Source organism: Gymnoscopelus microlampas (genome assembly GCF_963454915.1).
Source record: "Gymnoscopelus microlampas genome assembly, chromosome: 5".
Taxonomy (NCBI): Eukaryota; Metazoa; Chordata; class Actinopteri; order Myctophiformes; family Myctophidae; genus Gymnoscopelus; species Gymnoscopelus microlampas.
Window position 1 is genome coordinate 17312186 of NC_139942.1, and position 19920 is coordinate 17332105.

At 42.9% G+C, this 19920-nt stretch overlaps 1 protein-coding gene across 2 annotated transcripts in view; it reads left to right on the forward strand.

Moving 5' to 3' along the window:
- The window catches only part of LOC311046476 (TSC22 domain family protein 2-like), a 38244-nt gene extending 18324 nt beyond the window's left edge, over positions 1-19920 (forward strand). For both annotated transcript variants that reach the window (XM_084058816.1, XM_084058817.1), the window contains 3 exons: positions 17494-17545; positions 18846-19473; positions 19522-19920. In XM_084058816.1, the coding sequence (XP_083914942.1) occupies positions 17494-17545; positions 18846-19265 (472 nt within the window). In that variant the 3' untranslated portion in view covers positions 19266-19473; positions 19522-19920. The remainder of the gene's footprint in view (positions 1-17493; positions 17546-18845; positions 19474-19521) is intronic.

Consider the following 19920-nt stretch of genomic DNA (forward strand, 5'->3'; position numbering starts at 1 on the left):
TCTCCTAAATCTCAACAGTATTCTGAAAAACGAATGTTTCTATATCAGTGGTGCTCTATCTTTTTCATGCCAAGGACCCCCAAAATTATATGTATTTGGCCACGGACCCCCATCAAAATACTTTGTTCCAGGGACCCCCAGAAGCAACGATTTGAGTAAAAAATGTTGGCTTTAAAAATATATATATTCAAAGATTTTCACACATTTTCACGATTTTTCAAAAATAGCAGATCTACAAGCTCATAGCGCGGCACTCGGTGCCGCGCTATGAGCTTGTATATCTGCTATTTTTGAATAGCCCAAAGTGTAAAATAATGCTTTTTAGCTAAAATCTAAAAATGGCACAGTTCCAGGTCTTAATGGGTTAAGTGTTGTTACAGGTGTGCTGAAGGAGAACAAGTCATGTTGGACCCGTCCCTACTCAGCTGCTTCAAAGCGTCTAACGAGTGCTTGCATGCTAACAGTAAAGAACCGAGGAGGCACTAGGCCTAAAACCAAAAAAAAGTGAGTAATATCTTGTTCCTGGCATGTCACCATCTCTGAGTCACCGTTTCCCGTCAGTGCCTTGGCCATTGAACTTCAGTCTTCAAAGGGCAAAATCAGAGTCGTGCGTCTATCTGAAACGAACAGGAAACCCACACGCATACCTCTCTAGGGAATGTGCGCGGCTACCGGCGAGTCAACTAAACGGTTAAACAGTGCAGCCCCCAACTAAACGTTTACTAAATGCTAAGTCGATATTTATTATCATAATTTGACAAACCGCTTTTATTCTGCGAAGAGACACTTGTTTTGAAGTCTAAAATCCCCACATCTCTCCCTTTAACCCATTAAGGCCAGGAACGCATCTGTGTGTCAATTTTACGATTACTTTGGGCTATTCAAAAATAGCAGATGTACAAGCTCATAGCGCGGCACCGAGTGCCGCGCTACGAGCTTGTAGATCTGCTATTTTTTGAGAAATGTGAAAATGTGTGCAAATCTTTGAATACATATATTTTTTTAAGCGTTAAGATTTAGGATTTTTTTAAAAAATCGTTCACGTTGTGAACTTGTTTTTGGACTAGTCGACTAGACGGTTACAAAATCATTGTTTAACCGCCGGGGAAATGTCAGGTGTTTTTACTGGTGCATTACCTGGCCAGCCCCGAGGGGGCAACAAACAGGCGCTTGCCGACGTTACGACCTCTCGCACTGTAGCTTTAGAGTGAATCGGGAGGAGCCTTGGAGAGTCGCTAAACATTCTTCAGATTCCTAAAAATGAAAAGGGAAGCACTTTTGAAAGTCGAAACCATATTGTGAGTGACGGGGAAATGAAACTTGTTTTTTAGAGCCGTGTTCAGCTGACACACCAATCTCCAGCCACTGAGGAACTGTACACATAAACACACACACACACACACACACGCAGTAATTTCATAACCATACCAACCATAACTTGCTCTTTCTGTTGTAGCTTATATTATTTAATGCCCTCTGGTTCCATCACCACAGCATCCATTGTACCTGTCTGTTAAAATGTGTCTGTGGGTTTGATGTGCCTTGTCGTCTGTCGCGTCTTGAGGTTGTCTCGCTCTCTCTCTCTCTGTCTCTCTCGTGGGCTATATATGCCGTGCCACCGTAACCAGCTTTGAAGATGTGGTCGCCTCGACGTCGCCGAGTGCTGAGTGCTGCGTGCTTCACTTCCGGTTTCAAACGGTGATGTTTGTGTGGGCATGTGTGTGTAGTTCCGCCAGAGGCTGGTTTTTGTTTCAGTAGGCGAAAGGATGAGCAAGGGAGGCAGTGGTGTCAAGTAACTTAAAGGACGACTTCACCACTTTTCAACATATCTTCATATAATAGGTCCTCACTAATGCTCATGATAAAATGATACCATTTTTTTCTACTTGGTCTGTGTCTCATAGGAGGGCTGTGGACAGTCCAGAAACCTGTCTACCAGTGACATCATCGTTAGGCAGGAATTTTTTTCCCAAAAAGATTACAGTTTTTTTATTCAGATTTTTATTAAGGCGAGAACAATGGGATCTATTATTGCATTGCAACTTTCCAGGAATACAAAGCCTGCAGTTTATATTAGCTTGGATTCCCCATTGATGATGTCACTGGTAGACGGGTTTCTGAACTGTCTACAGCCCTCCTCTAAGACACAGACTGATTAGAAAAAAATTGTATCATTTTATCATGAGCATTAGTGAGGACCTATTATATGAAGATATGTTGAAAAGTGGTGAAGTCGTCCTTTAAGTACTGTACTTAAACTGCAATTTTGAGGTTCTCTAATTATACTTGAGTATGTCCATTGAGTACGTCTTCTGCTCCTCTACGTCTCAGAGGCAAATATTGTACTTTTTTACTCCACTACAATTATTTGAAAACTTAATTCTGTCCAATCTGTATGGTAGAGTATAATATAACAATTGGGGGGGTTGTATTTTGTCTAGACGAGTAGATCGTGTCAAAAAAGGTCACGTCTCACCTAGACACAGGCTCCGACACGAATCGTGACCACCTGATGGTCAGGATTCAATTTATCCCCTGAGCAAGCAGGAAGGCTCTTATCAGCTCAATGGTAAACAGATCCAACTGAGGCCGGGGTTTGGTGCCTTGCTCAAGGACACTTATGATGTCAGAACCTCATAACCACAGAACCGCTCTATACTTCTGAGCCACTGCTGCAGCCGTTGCATACATTACTTGTCATCATTTTCTATGACTTTATATTTGACTTGGATATTGATAATTAACCACTGTAAGTCCTACGGCTATTTTAACCCATTGAGGCCTGAAGTTCCGATTCTGCAAAATGTCTTCTAAATCCTAACGGTTTTCTGAAAAAAACGTATGTTTCTATTTCTGTGGTTTTCAAACTTTTTCATGTCAAGGACCCCCCAAAAATTATATGAATTGGGTCGCGGACCCCCATCTCAAAATATTTTGTTCCAGGGACCCCCCAGAAGCCAAGATTTGAGTTAGAAATGTTTCGCTTTAAAATAATATATATATTCAAAGATTTGCACACATTTTCACGATTTTTCAAAAATAGCAGGTCTACAAGCTCGTAGCGCGGCACTCGGTATGAGCTATGAGCTTGTAGATCTGCTATTTTTGAATAGCCAAAGTGTATAATAATGCTTTTTTAAGCTCAAATGAAAAAGTGACACAGATTCGTTCCATGTCTTAATGGGTTAAAATATGGCTCACTATCTTTTAATTTTTTTTTCCGAAAACCTTTTTTAACACATTGGGTGCCAAAACCGTGTATATACGGTTTTGGGAATACAACCATGGAGTGCCAAAACCGTATATATACGTTTTTTGAAAAAAACTAATTTTTGAAGAAAAAAAAAATGTTTTCAATTTTTTTTTTTTTTCCTTCACAGCACCAGGAGATATCATTTTCCGAAGATTTAGACTCCAATCCACTTCCTGGTTAACTTATGACTTCAAAAGCCTGTATCTCGGCTCCTAAAAAATTGTTAAAAGTCCTGGCACTCAGTGTACTCTGTTTCTAAAAAAAACTGGCACCCCATGTGTTAAATAGGGTTGTCAGGTAGTGTGGTACTTTTTCAGTTACCAGACTTATGGTACCAGATTTATAAACAAAGCCCCCCCCCCCCACACACACAATTGTAGGTCTTAAAATATAATAGAAAGAAAGTGACTTTACATAAACATTTCATTTTCAAGTATCTGATTGAAATATTTGATTATGTTTTTGAGAGCTGATAATAATTGAAGTTGAAGCATTAACCAAATTGTAAAAGCCAAGATTTGACGGTGTTCTTTGACTGGGGCGCTCGGTCAACCTTGTTATCATACAATGTGCGCAATCACATAAGCTCAGAGGAATTTTTTGCTTATCATATTTTGGTCACATGATTGAGTTTCTGCAGTGTTTGTGTTAACCCATTAAGACCGGGAACGCATTTGTGTCACTTTTTGGATTTGAGCTAAAACGCAATATTTTACACTTTGGCTATTCAAAAATAGCAGATATACAAGCTCATAGCGCGGCACCAAGTGCCGAGCTACGGGCTTGTAGATCTGCTATTTTTGAAAAAATACGAAAATGTGTGCAAATCTTTGAATATATGTTGTTTTAAAGCAAACCTTTTTAACTAAAATCTTTGCTTTTGGGGGTCCCTGGAACAATATATTTTGAGATGGGGGTCCGTGACCAAATACATATCATTTTGGGGGTCCTTGACATGAAAAGGTTTGAGAACCACTGACATAGTACTATACGTTTTTAAAAAAAACAGTTCGGATTTAGAAGACATTTTGTAGACTCTGCTTCCGGCCTCAATGGGTTAAAAGCGGGCGTGAAGGGCCTCATAGGTAGCAGCCCCACCTGCGGTGTCTTTTAGCATGTGGTCAGGCCATACTTGTTTGAGCTTTGAGCTCACTTTATCACATGTCGGAACGCGCTAAAAGGGAGAAAGCCTTTCTGTTGCTGTCGGAGGGAAAGCTTGCATGTCCGAAAGCATTACTTTTCAAGAAATGGAAGAACCTGTGTTCCAATGTAGTTGTGATTTAGTCCCACAAGCTCTTAAGCTCTAATACTTTTAAGTGGTTCAATATTTATGAAGCCCACACAGACACACGTAACCACTTTTCACTTAAATATAGTTTTTAAAAAAAGCTGGTCTACTCTGTTAAAGCGGCATTTTGTAACTTTTTTTGAGTGGTGCCAGCCACTCCTACACTTGACCATGTGTGTGTTTGGGTCTGTCTGTCCGTTTGAGCACGGCCTCAACAGCTGCAGCTGTTTGCAACACAAGGATGCAACCAGTTACACTAATTCAAAAGGCACCACTCTCTTCACACTGGGTGTGATTTAAGCAATATTACACGAGAGGGTGTGCTTTACCGTCATTATTGGCACGCCAGTGATGCGGTCAGGAACGAGGCGAAGCCGAGTTCCGCCAGCATCACTGAAGTGCCAATAATGTAAGGTAAAGCACACCCTCGAGTGTAATATTGCGATTATACAACAGTTACCATCAAAACACATCCAAATGTATTCATATTGTGGGGCAATTAATAATAAAAATGTTTCGCTATTGTCCGTTTCCCTGTAAAGAGAAGAGTTTTTGACTGAGAGACATTAAATAGTCCCTGTAGCAGTGCTTTAAGTTTGACGCACCGTCTCATCAACACAGCTGAGCTATCAATGCTTGCGCAGTGGAATGAATTCCAGTAGGCTATATGCTCCGTCGTACAACCGTGTCACGCGGCCAAAATAACTGATCTACAAGCTGACAACGCGTCGCGATGGCGACGCGTTGTGAACTTGTAGATCGGCTATTTTGGCCGCGTGACACGGTCGTACGACGGAGCATATAGCCTACTGGACTGTTAACGAAATGGGAGTCATTTTACTTTACACAGGAGGATATTTATAACCTTCTAACCATTGATCAACCGTAAATCCACCAAATTAACAACATAGTCCATTTTGCATAGCTGTTTGTTCTCCGGTGGCGGCCTGTATGGTAGAGTATGTTAATACAATAATATAACTTATACAATTGGGGTGGTTGTATTGTGTCTCCCTGCCCTTCTATTGAGACATTTTAGATCGTGTCAAAGGTCATGTCTCACCTAGACACAGGATCTGACACGCGTTGGTCAAGATTAAATTTATCCCCTGAGCAAGCAGGCAGGCTCAGTGGTAAAAAAATTCTGCACCTAAGCAGGAAACCGGGTTCAAATCCGGGGTAGAAGAGGAAAGTTACATAGTGCAGCTTTAGCGTTTCGAGCTTGCAGATCTGCTGCTTTTGCTATTTTTTAATTGGAATCCTGATTTCTTTTTTTGCTATTTTTTAATTGGAATCCTGATATGTAACTTTTTTTTAAATGTCAAATGCATTTTAGTTGTACTTAAGTTAACTTTATGAACTTTGGACTTTGAACTTATGAAACACATTGGACATACAAAAAAGACAATAGCATTTTAATACTAGTCATTAAGCTACTAATATAGGCTGAAGTAATTAAAGCGGGTCATGTTTGCATGAATTGTAACAGCTGAAATCAATAATATATCAGTGTTCCGATATTAACCCATTAAGACCTGGAACTGTGTCATTTTTAGATTTGAGCTAAAAAGCATTATTTTACACTTTGGGCTATTCAAAAATAGCATCTACAAGCTCATAGCGCGGCACCAAGTGCCGCGCTACGAGCTTGTAGATCTGCTATTTTTGAAAAATTGTGAAAATGTGTGCAAATCTTTGAATATATATATATTTTAAAGCGAACATTTTTAACTCAAATCGTTGCTTCTGGGGGTCCCTGGAACAAAATATTTTGATGGGGGTCCGCGGCCAAATACATATAATTTTGGTGGTCCTTGACATGAAAAAGATTGAGCACCACTGATATAGAAACATAGGTTTTTCAGAATACTGTTGAGATTTAGGAGACATGTAGAATCGGCTTCAGGTCTCAATGGGTTAACCTGCGGGCCGCATTAAGTGAAGGCCGGGGGACCGCACGTGGCCCCCGGCCCGTCAGTTGCCCATGTATGAAGTAGTAGGGCATTAATTTACGAAAAAACACAAAAAGTAAAAAAAATGGAGATAAGAGGTTTCTACCTATGGTATGTGTGATTTGCCTCTGTATCTGGACATGAGCACAAAGTACTGATATAGCTTGTGGCTCGACTAGTATTTTCGCTACCTTTGCGCAACACTCTCAAAAAATTGAAATATGGAGATACAAGGTTTCTTTGCTTTACTAGTCTGTGACTAAAGTGACCTCACAGGGGATGGAGTTAGGTATGTTGACAGTTTAGCTAGAGGCAAGGAATGATCGCTATTCTATGTCCACCGCTTTTCACATCCTCAGTGCCTCCGGGACTTGCTATGTTCAGCAGTAGTTCAACACTTTTCAAGATTGTTTTTCTTAAAAAAATAAATAAATAGCATTATCGAGCTTGTATATCTGCTATTTTTGCAGAGGTATAACGTATATACAACGTATAAAATAAAGGGGTTGACCCATTAAGACCTGGAACGCATCTGTGTAATTTTAGATTTATTTGGCTATTCAAAAATAGCAGCTCTACAAGCTCATAGCGCGGCACCGAGTGCCGCGCTACGAGCTTGTAGATCTGCTATTTTTGTGAAATCGTGAAAATTTGTGCAAATCTTTGAATATGTATATATATTTTTTAAAAGCGTTAGGATTTAGAAAACATTTTTTTAATCGGCCTCAGGTCTTAATGGGTTAAAAGGATTGTGATGCCGTATTAATACCTGCGTTCCTATCCCTGCAACATAGCCTCTATAACACACGTTTAGCATTCTTATCGCTACGTAAACTTTTACTTACTAATACCAAATTAAAGGTTTCATAGATCTGCTATTTTGGGAAATTTGTGAAAAACAATATAACAATAGGACTCCTGGTTGAAAGTGCTTAAAATATAATAATAATAGCAATAATAATAGCGACAACAATACTATTTATTATAGTAATAATTATAATAATAATTCTCTGTGTTGGGAAATGAGGCACTAAGTACTGATATAACAAGAAAAAAATCATAACCTTTTGTATTGTTGTATTCAGGTTTATGGCGATAATAACGCATGGTTGGTTGTCATGCAATCCCAAGGCACACCTGGGCTCGTCTCACCATTAATGAAAACCAATGCTCTCCTAGTGTCCTTTAACACACTTCCCTCTTGGCCCCTAAAATAACTTCATAGCAGAAGCCTGTACGGATGAGTGCAATCTCCACGTCAGTGTTGCTATTGCACAAGGTAAACTTTACAGAAGAGTTTGCAACGGGGTTGTGCAATGAGTGACAGCGATAAGCTTTCAACGGCTCCAACCCATGGCAGCGCCGCTGTTTGATGTGTGTGAGCCCGGCCCTTTATCCCTCTGGGACTCTCTGGCTCGCGAACAGAAGCGTTTTTTTTTTTTTTTTTGAGTGGTGCTAGCCACTCCAAGGACTGACTTTGTGTGTCTGTCTGTCCGTCCGTCCGCCCGTCTGTCCGTATGAGCACGGCCTCAACAGCTCTGTGTCCGTATGAGCGCAGCCTCAACAGCTGCAGCTGATTGCAACACAAAGATGCAACCAGTTACACTAATTAACTCATCACAGGCACCACTCTCTTCACACTGAGTGTGATTTTTTTTTTTAACACTGTTTGTCTTACGCGCAGGTAAAACCCGCAAGGTACTGTAAACGTGGCTTTCGCTGTGATGTTCAGCTACACGTTTTTTTTTTTTTTTTTTTATATCCAGCGGTTCAGGCTTACAAGCTTTCCTGGCTCTTTAACCCTTTTAAGACCGGGAATGCATCTTGTGTCATTTTAAGATTTCTTTGGCTATTCAAAAATAGCAGATATACAAGCTCACAGCGCGGCACCGAATATTTTGAGATGCGGGTTCCACGGCCAAATACATTAAAAAAAAAAAAAAAACTGTTAGGATTTAGAAGACATTTTTGGAATCCCCAGAAGCAAATATTTGAGTTAAAAATAAAATGTTTGCTTTAAAAAATATACATATTCAAAGATTTAGCTATCTCGCGCCTGGCTACCCCCCCCCCCCCCCCCCCACAGTACCAGTTGTTTTCGGGAAGTTGTTCAATCTAGTGCACCGTGAGTTCGTAATCGTGGGGCCAACGTGAAGCCACCCATGTTGGCCTTCATCCCAGTTGCTATTCCCTTCTTCTTGGTTGGCTGTGGATAAGAATGCACGTGTGCAGCTGACAGAGGAGGTGGAATGTAAACTACGTACATTTACTCAAGTATTGTACTTGGGTACAATTTTGAGCCGCGAAATCGAGCCATGTACGCGACATTGGCTCGATTTCAACGTTGAGATTGTAGACAATATGTGACCTTTTACTCTATTACAATCATTTTACAACTTTAGTTACTTTGCAGGTTCAGATTATGAATTTAAGCCCTATTTTATACTATGTAGCTATGTTGCTATATAGTTGGTATTGCTACCTTCACTTAATTAAGTAAAAACTCTAGGTATTTCTTCTCCACCACTGGTGCATGTGCAGCTTTAAGTGAACAGTAACGACCCAACCCAGCATGACTTAACGACATCAGCTGCTCCTCGACTCCGTTTTGGCTCCAGGCGATCAAACGTGCCGATTTTAGCATTGGCTATTCAATAAACGGCAGATCCACAAGCTCGTACTCGAACTGTGTACACCTGCTACTTTTGAACATTTCTTTTGAAAGGTATTTGAAGTGTGAGAACTACCGATTTTTTTGGAAGGCATTTGTAGAATCGGCCTCAGGTCTTAATGGGTTAAATAACCTTCGGGCGCCGTTCATCATTCGAGCCTTTTTGCTCCGGAGACTAGTCGGGGAGAGAGACGCTATGGGTGTAAATAGCAGCAATAAATCAGAATAATATCACTGTTTGTTGTTTACCGATCGCCATAGCAACAGACCCCACCAGTAGCCCATCACATGTCCTGATGATGATGATGCTAAAAAGGGGGGCGGGGAGGTGGGGGGTGTTTTCTGTTTTTCCTCCCCTCCTCCTCCTCCTCCTCCAAGGAGTATTATTATAAAAGAAGGGACAGAAACATCACGTAACTTGGTCCTGCGGTTCCAGCTGGCAGATTCGTCAGGCACTGGGAGGCAAATCTGGAGCTGAAAAGTTCCACGGATGGGACAAGCATAATGAATAAGCTCTGTATTTTAATGATGGCAACCTGCATTAACCCATTGAGACCGGGAACGCATCTGTGTGTCATTTTTTTTTAGATTTCTTTGGCTATTAAAAAATAGATCTGTTATTTTTTTTTGAAAAATCGTGAAAATGTGTGCAAATCTTTGAATATATAGATATATATTTCAAAGCCAACATTTGTAACTCAAAGCTTTGCTTCTGGGGGATTCTACGCATGTCTTCTAAATCCTACATTTAAAGAAAAAGAAAAACGTATGTTTCTATATCTGTGGCTCTCAAACTTTTTCATGTCAAGGACCCCCAAATCCATTTTATGTATTTGGCCGCGGACCCCCAATATTTTGTAATGGGGAATCCCAAAGATTTGAGTCAAAAAATGTACTTTTACTCAAGTCAATTTTTGAACACCGGACTTTTAACTTGTAACGAAGTGCTTCTACATTGCAGTATTGATACTTATTACTTACGTAAAACATTTGAGTACTTTTGTCCACCACACCACTCTCTTTCTGTCTTTGCCCTTCCTCCGTCCCCTCCCATCCTCTATGTGTTTGTTTCCCAGCCATCTCTAATTAAAAGGAGTAAACAGTCTTCCTCGTCATCTGTCCCCCCCCCGACCGCCCCCCCCCCCCCCCCCCCCCCCCCCTGCGTCTCTCCATCGGGAACATAGATGCAACTGTCTCTCTCTCACGCTCTCACTGCTCAGTGTGTGTTGGTTTCATACTCTCTCCTAAAACCCACTGTTATTTTGAGATCCTCGGTATAGAGAACACACTCTACTCCACAGCGCGCTGCATTCAGGTCGTCCTCTATATTCAGACACGGGTGCCACCACAATTAATGTTACGTTTTTAAAATATTAGCCGGTCATCTCATGTCTGGAGCAGTTTGACATTAATTACCCCCCAAATTAAGCCCCCCCCCAAATACCAAGCGCTGGGCCAATATTAACCACTTAACCCATTAAGGGTGTCTCCTTTTTAGATTTGAGCTAAAAAAGCATTATTTTACACTTTGGCTATTCAAAAATAGCAGATATACAAGCTCATAGCTTAGCTTAGCTGAGTGGTTAGTGAGCCCGCCTAGGGAGCCAGAGGCCCTGGTTGCCCCAGGTTCGATGCCAGGCCAGGCCAGCATATGTGTCGATGAAATGAAATTTGTCCCTGAGCAAGACTCTTAACCCTAATTGCTCACAGGTTCTCATTGGAAACTTTCATGAACGACCTGTTAAAAGGAATTATCCTTATAGCTCTATGAGCTTGTAGATCTGCTATTTTTAAAAATAGTGAAAATGTGTGCAAATCTTTGAATACATATATTTTTTAAAGCGAACACTTTTAACTCAAATCTTTGCTTCTGGGGGTCCCTGGAACAACATATTTTGAGATGGGGGGTCCGCGGCCAAATACATATAATTTTGGGGGTCCTTGACATGAAAAAGTTTGAGCACCACTGATATGGAAACATACGTTTTTCAGAATGCTGTTGGGATTTAGAAGACATTTGTAGAGTCGGCTTCAGGTCTCTTTGACTGCCGTCGGCGCGCTATCGAGTCAATTGCTAGTTTGTCCACTTCGGCCGTCGACGCGCTAGACGCGCTGATAGCTTTTTCATTGTTTAATCTGTGATCACGCTGTTCTGTGTATTTTTCACCATCAGTTTCGCTTTCTGTTTACTTCACACTCACCGGGATCCGGATTCATGACGCAGATTCCGTTTCCGGTTCTCTAGAAGCTTGAAAAGTGTCATTTTAGGCCAGAGTAGGGAAAAACACGTTTTTTCACACGGTATAAAAAACGAAAGGAGAGCTCCAGTTCTATTTTCTTTAGTCTGGATGACGAACAGTTATCGTCGTCGTGTATACCAACGATCTGCAGCCCGATCGGCGAGCGGCGAAAACGCCATATCCGAATATGACGTTTGGACTGTTTGAGCCTGTTTGGGGGGGGGGTCGAGCGAGTGATCGAGAGGTCGATCTGCTGGTCGATCTGGCGTGTGTGTTTAAAACCGCAGCCAGACAAACGATTTGAATGTAAAATAACAAAACAAAAAAAACACGAAAATCGCTGGCACTGGGGGAGTACTTTATGAAAATACTCTGGCAGTCAAAGAGTTCATGGGTTAAGCCCCATATACTTTGTTCGTACGACAAATGGCGAAAATAGCCTATGTAGAAGCTCACGTGTCGCGTCATGATGCGTTGCGAGCTTGTAGATCTGCTATGTTTGCTATCCATAATGACATAAAACCTATATTGGCCAAATTGCCCAAAATAGGGGCACCAGGGTTAAAGTGGACAAGAATGACTGCGTTCTGCTACATAAAATGTCCAATTAAAACCAGGATTAGTGTCAAACCAGGACTGTAACACGACTCAATTTCAGTGTAGACATACATTCAACATTATTCCCCTCCTAGGGTTGGGGAGATCTGACTTCAAATCAGTATCACGATTATTTCAAACGTTTTTTAGATTTTTTGTAATTACATTTAAGCGACACTTTGTAACTTTATTTTAATTAATGAATAAAAGTAATGTTGTCCAATCTGTATGGTAGAGTATGTTAATACAATTGGGGTGGTTGTATTTGGTCTCCCTGCTCTTCTATTGAGACCTTTTTAGATCGTGTCAAAGGTCATGTCTCACCTAGACAATTAGAGTTTTTTACCTCGTGGTCAAGATTCAATGTATCCCCTGAGCAAGCAGGCGGGCTCTATCAGCTCAATGGTAAAAAAAAATGTCAGCATGCACTTTAGCAGGAAACCGGGTTCAAATCCAGGGCAGAACGATTATAAAAACAAGTGTAGCAGATCTACTAGCTCGACGCATTGTGAGCTTGCAGTTCGGCTATATTCTCTATTTTTGTACGCCACCATTGTGCAACTAAGTACCGTATAATATCGGGTTAAGTGGACTAATCTGTTTAGTCGAAATCTATTCGAATTTGTTAGCGTCGATTCATTGAAAATATTTTTATTCGTTAACTTACATGAGCAAGATTAACCCATTTAGACCTGGAACGCATCTGTGTCACTTTAGATTTCTTTGGCTATTCAAAAATAGCAGATATACAAGCAGATATACAAGCTCATACCGCGGCACCGAGTGCCGCGCTATGAGCTTGTAGATCTGCTATTTTTGAAAAAACGTGAAAAAAAAAAACTGTTAGGATTTAGAAAACATTTTAAAGAATCGCCTCGGTCTTAATGGGTTAAGTCGTCGGTTATTGGTTTGAAATGTCGGTTTCGATATATTTTCAGTTGGTTTCCCAGCCCCTACCACCTTCTTCCTCCCGTCTCTCTCTACTCTTTAACATAAATATTCTGTATAGTAGGAGGAAGTAAACACAGGAAACGTAAATGCATTTATGTCAGTCAGTCAGTCGAGGACAACTGGTGAAGGAATGGGTGTATTTGAGTGGAGACCCCCCCCCCCCCCTCCCCCCACACTCCCAAGTTCCGTGCTTCTATGGTATGGAGTGCTGGAGACTTCTTCTTAGTCAGAGACTGATTGAGAACTCCCTGAGGACACAGGAAAGCCTATAGTCCCCACACATAGGAAAGGGTCGGTGTGTGACGCCCTGGTCTTAATTAAACACACATTTTAGTACAGGGGTGAAGTTTAGGTTTACACAGCCACCACCCCCCCCACCCCACCCACCCCCCAGCTTATGTAACTAATAGATTCATGGGGGGGGGGGTGGTGTAAGTGGGTGGTAGGCAGTGTTGCCAGATTCTGTGCGAGAAACAAGCAACCGGGGTCTAGGAAAGCCAGCCCAAAAGAAGCGACTATGGGCCCACATGAGCACTCTAACATATACATCAGCTATTTGAAAATAGCCGATCTACAAGCTCACAACGCGACGCGTTGTGAGCTTGTAGATCGGCTATTTTCAAATACAATCTTGCGGGGGAAATTATAATAAGCAGATCTGGCAACCCATGGGGGTAGGCCGTGCTAGTGCTTTTTGAGCAAGTGCCGTCTCACTAAATGTTTGTGAGTGTTTTTAAGCCGACAACTTAACTGCGGTTGTTGTCTTTATTTAACGTTTGGCTCTGCGTTCGTTTGCATTGATCCCCGTGACGTGTTTGCGTTTGCCCGTCATCCGACGTGTGGCTCTGATCAAAGGCGTTTCTCGGGAACAAAAGGAGCACCACTAGTGAGTGACAGACAGGTATTCCACAGCGGCGGAGGTATGAGGCAACATTCCTTTTCCCCCTCGCGCAGCACCAGCAACACAGCACAGTGCAGGGAGAGGCTGCTGATAGCCATCAGCTTCCGTTCGTCTGGGACACTTAAATTGGATGTTCAGGAACAGAATGTCTCGTGAAAGGAGTGGTTCTCAAACATGCTCACGTCAAGGACGCCCCCCCAAAGTGATATGTATTTTGGCCGTGGAGTTACAGAGGTTTTGTGCCAGTGACCACAGTATAGAGAAGCTTTTTTTGTTGTGAACTTGTAGAATACACAAAGTATAGTTAAACTGGTTAAACTGGCCCTGATTTTTTTTTTGCTGGGGAACCCCCTCAAAAGGACCCTGGACCCTGCTTTGAGAACCCATTTGTTGTGAAGGGACTTGAGGTGTTTGTCAGGACCTGTTGTGTGCAGTACCACTGCCCGCCACATGGGTGCGGTGGTGTTTTTTAGGACGCATGCACCGTGGCCGACCTATCACCCACTGAGCTTCAGTTCAGAGATATGCATGGGAGAAAGAATGAATGCTCCCTGAAAATCAAGCAGCAGGAGGGAGGCAAAACATTCTCCCTGTTATTATTTCTGCTGACTTCATTACATGTACTAATTCGATTTTTGCATTGCACGTTCATTTATTACACCGATGACCTTATGAGAACCCAGTCGAAACTTTTAAAAATTCCCCTAGATAGTTGGCAAGCAGCTTTTCTGCAAGAAGTTTTTCTTAGTATTTCTAGAATGCGTTTCCGCTTTTCCTGGAGCTACATAATTATCTTGAGAGAGCATCTTTGGCTTTTTGGAAATAATAGGCTACATGGTCTAGTTGTATAGTTATAGAATGGTGTAAGCTTTGGCTATTCAAAAATAGCAGATCTACAAGCTCATGGCGCGGCACCGAGTGCCGCGCCATGAGCTTGTAGATCTGCTATTTTTGAAAGAACTTGAAAACATTTTTTTTTAAACTGTTAGGATTTAGAAATCATTTTTAAGAATGGCCTCAGGTCTTAATGGGCTAAACAGGAAACCTTAGGGCCTCGGGAGTCAGACCCACATAGGGCTACCAAACTTGCTTTTTCTCGACAACCGTCTGTCAAATGACAAGCAGGCGACGAGGCATGTGTGTTTTACTGTCTTGGTGACACGGTCACCATTGATTTATGCCGCTGACCGGGTCGTGTAAATAGTTGTTCACGATAAGCCGACACGTTTTGCGCATAAAAGGCACGTGGAAAAGTCCAATTAAAATCCGCCTCACTCGCAATTTGACACGTCGAACGCGCACTCTGTCCTCCTCCTTATCTTAAGTCATAAGATACCAGACATGCAAGCCCACAGAGCCTCGCAGAAGGCGACGCTTTGTGGGCTTGCATGTCTGGTATTTTCGACACACACCACCGTAGCGCGGTCGAAGTATGACTCTGGTTTTAAAGCGCTATTTACAAAGAGGGCGGAGAGAGGAGCCAGTGGTATGCAGAGCAAGTATGACTCGACTTCTACAACCGCGCCGGGGTCACATTTCATGTTTTCTATAAATGTAGTCCGGGGGCTTTGACCTACTTCACTTCAGTTCCGTCGCCGCTCCTCCTCCCTCCCCCCGCTCCTCCTCCGGTGCGCTCCGAGCCTCCTATCCGCTCCCGGTCGGTGGCCCACTTCTCCCGGGAGAGAGACCCAGAGTGCACCGTTCTCCCGCTTGCCTTGCTGTCGTCCCCCGCTTGCCTGGCTGCCCCCCCCCACCCCCACCCCCCCCGACACGGTAACCTCGACCGAACCACCAACCGCGGTGCGACCTGAACCATGCGGTGCTCATACTCCTATCAACTACCATGCTACCCCGGGTACCCGCACAGCTACCCTACCGAGGAGGCCATCATAGTCTCGTCGCACTTCTACAGGGGACGCCGCAGGTAATGATGATGTCGTCCGTCCGGGGGGGTCGCTTGCTTGACCCTACAAAGAGCCTGAATCCACACGGCGCGAATGCGTTGTGACTCTGAGCTTGCCAAAATGGTGTTGTATAAGCCTACCACAGTACTACTTGTTGCCTGCATGCATTTTTTCAGCGTGAACTATATTTGTGTGGGGTTTTATTATTTGTAATAAGCTCAAGAAGACGGGTATAACATGTTTTGTAGGCAACCCTTGTTTGTTGGGGAGGTGGTTTTGACTTTTAACCCATTTAAGACCTGGAACGCATCTGTATCACTTTTTGATTTGAGCTAAAGAAGCATTTATTTTACACTTTGGCTATTCAAAAATAGCAGATCTACAAGCTCATAGCGCGGCACGAGCTTGTAGATCTGCTATTTTTGAAAAATCGTGAAAATGTGTGCAAATCTTTGAATATTATATTGTTTAAAGCGAACATTTTTAACTCTTTTCTTTGCTTCCGGGGGGTCCCTTGAACTAAATATTTTGAGATGGGGGGTCGGCGGCCAAATACATGTCATTTTGGGGGTCCTTGACATGAAAAAGATTGAGCACCACTGATATAGAAAGAATACTGTTGGGATTTAGAAGACATTTGTAGAATCGGCTTCAGGTCTTAATGGGTTAAGATATCATGTAGGTTATCTTGCCCATTGAGTACAGTGGGTGTCCTTCTTCTAATTTTAACCTTGTGTTATTACTTGGTTTTGTCAAACAGCCTTTCCATCATTTGTATGTTGAAATGTAATGGTTCTTTTTTTTTTTTTTTCGTCACAAACCTTTTTTTACCCAAATTTGTGTTAATTATTTTGTTCTGGTATTGATTTATTTTTAAATATAAAACACTAACTTTATTTCTGCCTAAATAAAGTTTAACGTTATTATTACGTGTATTGAATTAGCACTTCCAAGACGTTTTGATCGACAGGCCGAGTATGACATCGCCCCTTAAATCTTTTAACTACCGTAGTCGAGGTGACAACGTGGTATTAACTGTGACTGAGCATGGCAGCTTCTCTCCTTTCATGTGTAAACTCTGTGACCTGACCCAGAATAGGCCTATTCTTAATGCACAGGAGATGGCATTACTTTGGCTGCTGCCGGGGGTGGATGTGGGGGTTCATTCTCTATGCCCTGGCTTGCATCCAACTGCTTGTTGAAACTGGTTCAGAGTACTCACCTTCATTCTAACAACAACAACGACAACAAAAAAGCAATGTTGCCCTTGATTTTCTGCTTTTGTTTTCCTTCTTTTTTTTTGTGACTGGTTGTGTAAAGGTGTTGAATGACTGGATGACGTGTCGCGTTAGCCTAAAAATCATGCCATGGGGGATGCGATTAGGATGGGCCAGTGTTGCCAGATTCTGTGAGAGAAACGCGCAACCAGGTCTAGGAAAACTAGCCCAAAAGAAGTGACTATGGGGCCACATGAGCACTTTAACATGTACATCAGCTATTTGAAAACAGCAGATCTACAAGCTCATCGCGACGCGTTGTGAGCTTGTAGATCGGCTATTTTCAAAAAAGATCTTGCGTGGGAAATTATAATAAGCAGAACTGGCAACCCTGAGGATGGCCCTAATGTGGAACACCGTTTTCTATCAAGCATTTACTGGTCATATTTCGGACTAAATGTTCTTTGACTAACTCTACAACTTCATTAATTGTAACGTGATCTTATTTGTGTTTTACAGTGCCTCTGGAACCAGTGTCGTTGCCATCGATAATAAAATTGAACAGGCGATGGTGAGTAAACCCTTTTCCCAGTGATCACATTGTTCTTGTGACTGATGCTATAGCGTTTGGTCTTGGGCCATTGTTTGAGAATGTTTCAGAAAAGGAATGTTGACCGCTTTCAACCTGGCATGCCAATGTTGGGCATGTAATTTATAGGAAAGTCTTGAAATAATATATATATATTTTTAAATGTAGGAAACTCATTTTTTTTACTCCCATAACAATTGGTCCGCGACCCAGAAGCGTGAACATTGGCGATTATGGCCAATAACAAACCTACACCTACTGCTTTGAAAACCAATCATATCAACATCCCAATACGAAGGACTACCCCAAAGTCTTTGTATTGGCTCTGCCCAGAAACCCAGTTTAGCCCATTCATTGAATGTAGATTATATTCGGTCCCCCAGGGGTCTGTACTTGTCTCCCTTTCCCTCTACACCAAATCTCTTCACAGGACAAAAAGCCTATCTACCAGTTTATGGGCTTGTAGATAAGCCATTCTTTTTTTTTTCTTTGCCAAATGTCCACCCGTCACGCCCAGAAATAGGGGCACTTGGGTTCATGTGGTTGATGAAAGCCATGAGTTCCTCTTTGTTATGCTACTCTGGTTGTGTCAAAGTCGGCTGTGTGTCAAAAGACCTCGTAAACAGGCCATATGAACCGCACGTGATCCAAGCGCCTCCTTCTCAGCTGTGTTGATTTCGTTGACTAAAACTATGGCGAAAAATACCTTTTTTTCACTGACGAAAACGAAATAAAAACGAAATAAAAACTAAGCTACGATGACTAAAACTAAGACTAAATATATTAACAATGTCATCAACAAATAAAAAACGAGACTAAAATGTTAGTGAGGGACTAGTGGAGAAGAGATCCCGTAGAACAAAAAGACAAGTCATTTTATGTTTGGTTGTGCTCGGGTGTTGCGCTCTGAAAATAGCAGATCTGCAAGCTCACAACGTGTCGCGCTGCGACGCGTTGTGGGCTTGTAGATCGGCTATTTTCAGCATGCAACCAAGTCAGCCATTACGACGCCATCAAGGCACCGCCAAAATACATTTTAGTCGACTGAATAAACTGTGGATTTAGTCGACTATAATCTTCTAAATCGACTAAAACTAGACTAACGGTAAAACATTTCAGACGACGAAAATATGACTAAAACTAAATGGAATTTGATTCAAAAGACTATGAGTAAAACTAAATCAAAATGTGCTGTCAAAATCAACACTCCTTCTCAGCCGCTATCTCGCCACTGACCCTCTCTCTCTCTCTCCCTCTCTCTCTCTCTCTCCCTCTCCCCCAGGATCTGGTGAAAAGCCATCTGATGTACGCGGTGCGCGAGGAGGTGGAGGTCCTCAAGGAGCAGATCAAGGAGCTGTTCGAGCGGAACTCCATGCTGGAGAGGGAGAACGCCGTGCTGAAGTCTCTGGCCAACAGCGAGCAGCTCTCTCAGCTCCCGGCGCAGTCGACCGGCGGCGGTGCCGCCGTTGCCGTTGGCGCCGGCGCTCCCCCCCCCTCCTCGGCCGGAACCCCTCCCCAGCAAGGACTGAGCCTGCAGGCCCAGACGCAGCAGACGCAGACGCAGCCGCAGCCGCAGCCGCAGCAGCAGCAGCCCACACCACCACCACCACCTCAAGTTCAACCGCAGACTCATCAGCCTCACAACGACCCCAACGGCCAACAACAACAACTACCGCCGCAACCCAGTGTCACTTCCGCTTGAAACGGGCCTCCATCCTCTCCTCACTCACGCTTTCTTAGAGCCAGTGGTTCTCAAAGACCAGACCCCACCCCCCCCCCCTCATCATGGGGTCCTTGAGGGGGGTGGGTCTCCGGTTAAATGATTGATAGTTAGGCAACCAAAATGTGAACCCTTAACGGGTCTGTAACTCAGAGAGTGCACAAAAAAACGGCTCCATTCGGTTCCATTAGTACTCTCAGAGTTATGGGGGGGGGGGGGGGGGGGGTCCTTCAAAGAGTTTGAGAACCGCTGCCTTTAGAGGGACGATTGAAAAAAAACAACCAAAACAAAAATGAGGAAGGGCGCCCGCTCTTCGACTTATTACAATTAGTATATGTGAATTAATTTAGAAAAAAAGAAACAAACTTTGTCTTCTTAGCCACCAGCTTGACCATAAAAAGTGCAGTGCTTCTGTGTGCGCGAATGTGACGAGTGTGCAAGCACGCATGTGTGCGAGTGTGTGTGTGTGTGTGTGTCTGTGTGTGTGCGCGTCAACCAGTGTTTTGTGTACGTATGTACTGTGTGTATGCGTGTTTGCTGTGGGCCTTTTCCAGTGTTAATGCAATCATCCCGAGAGGACAGACAAAGCGTTGAGTTGAGGGTATTGGGGTCAGACTTTTGGGGGGTGGTGGTTATT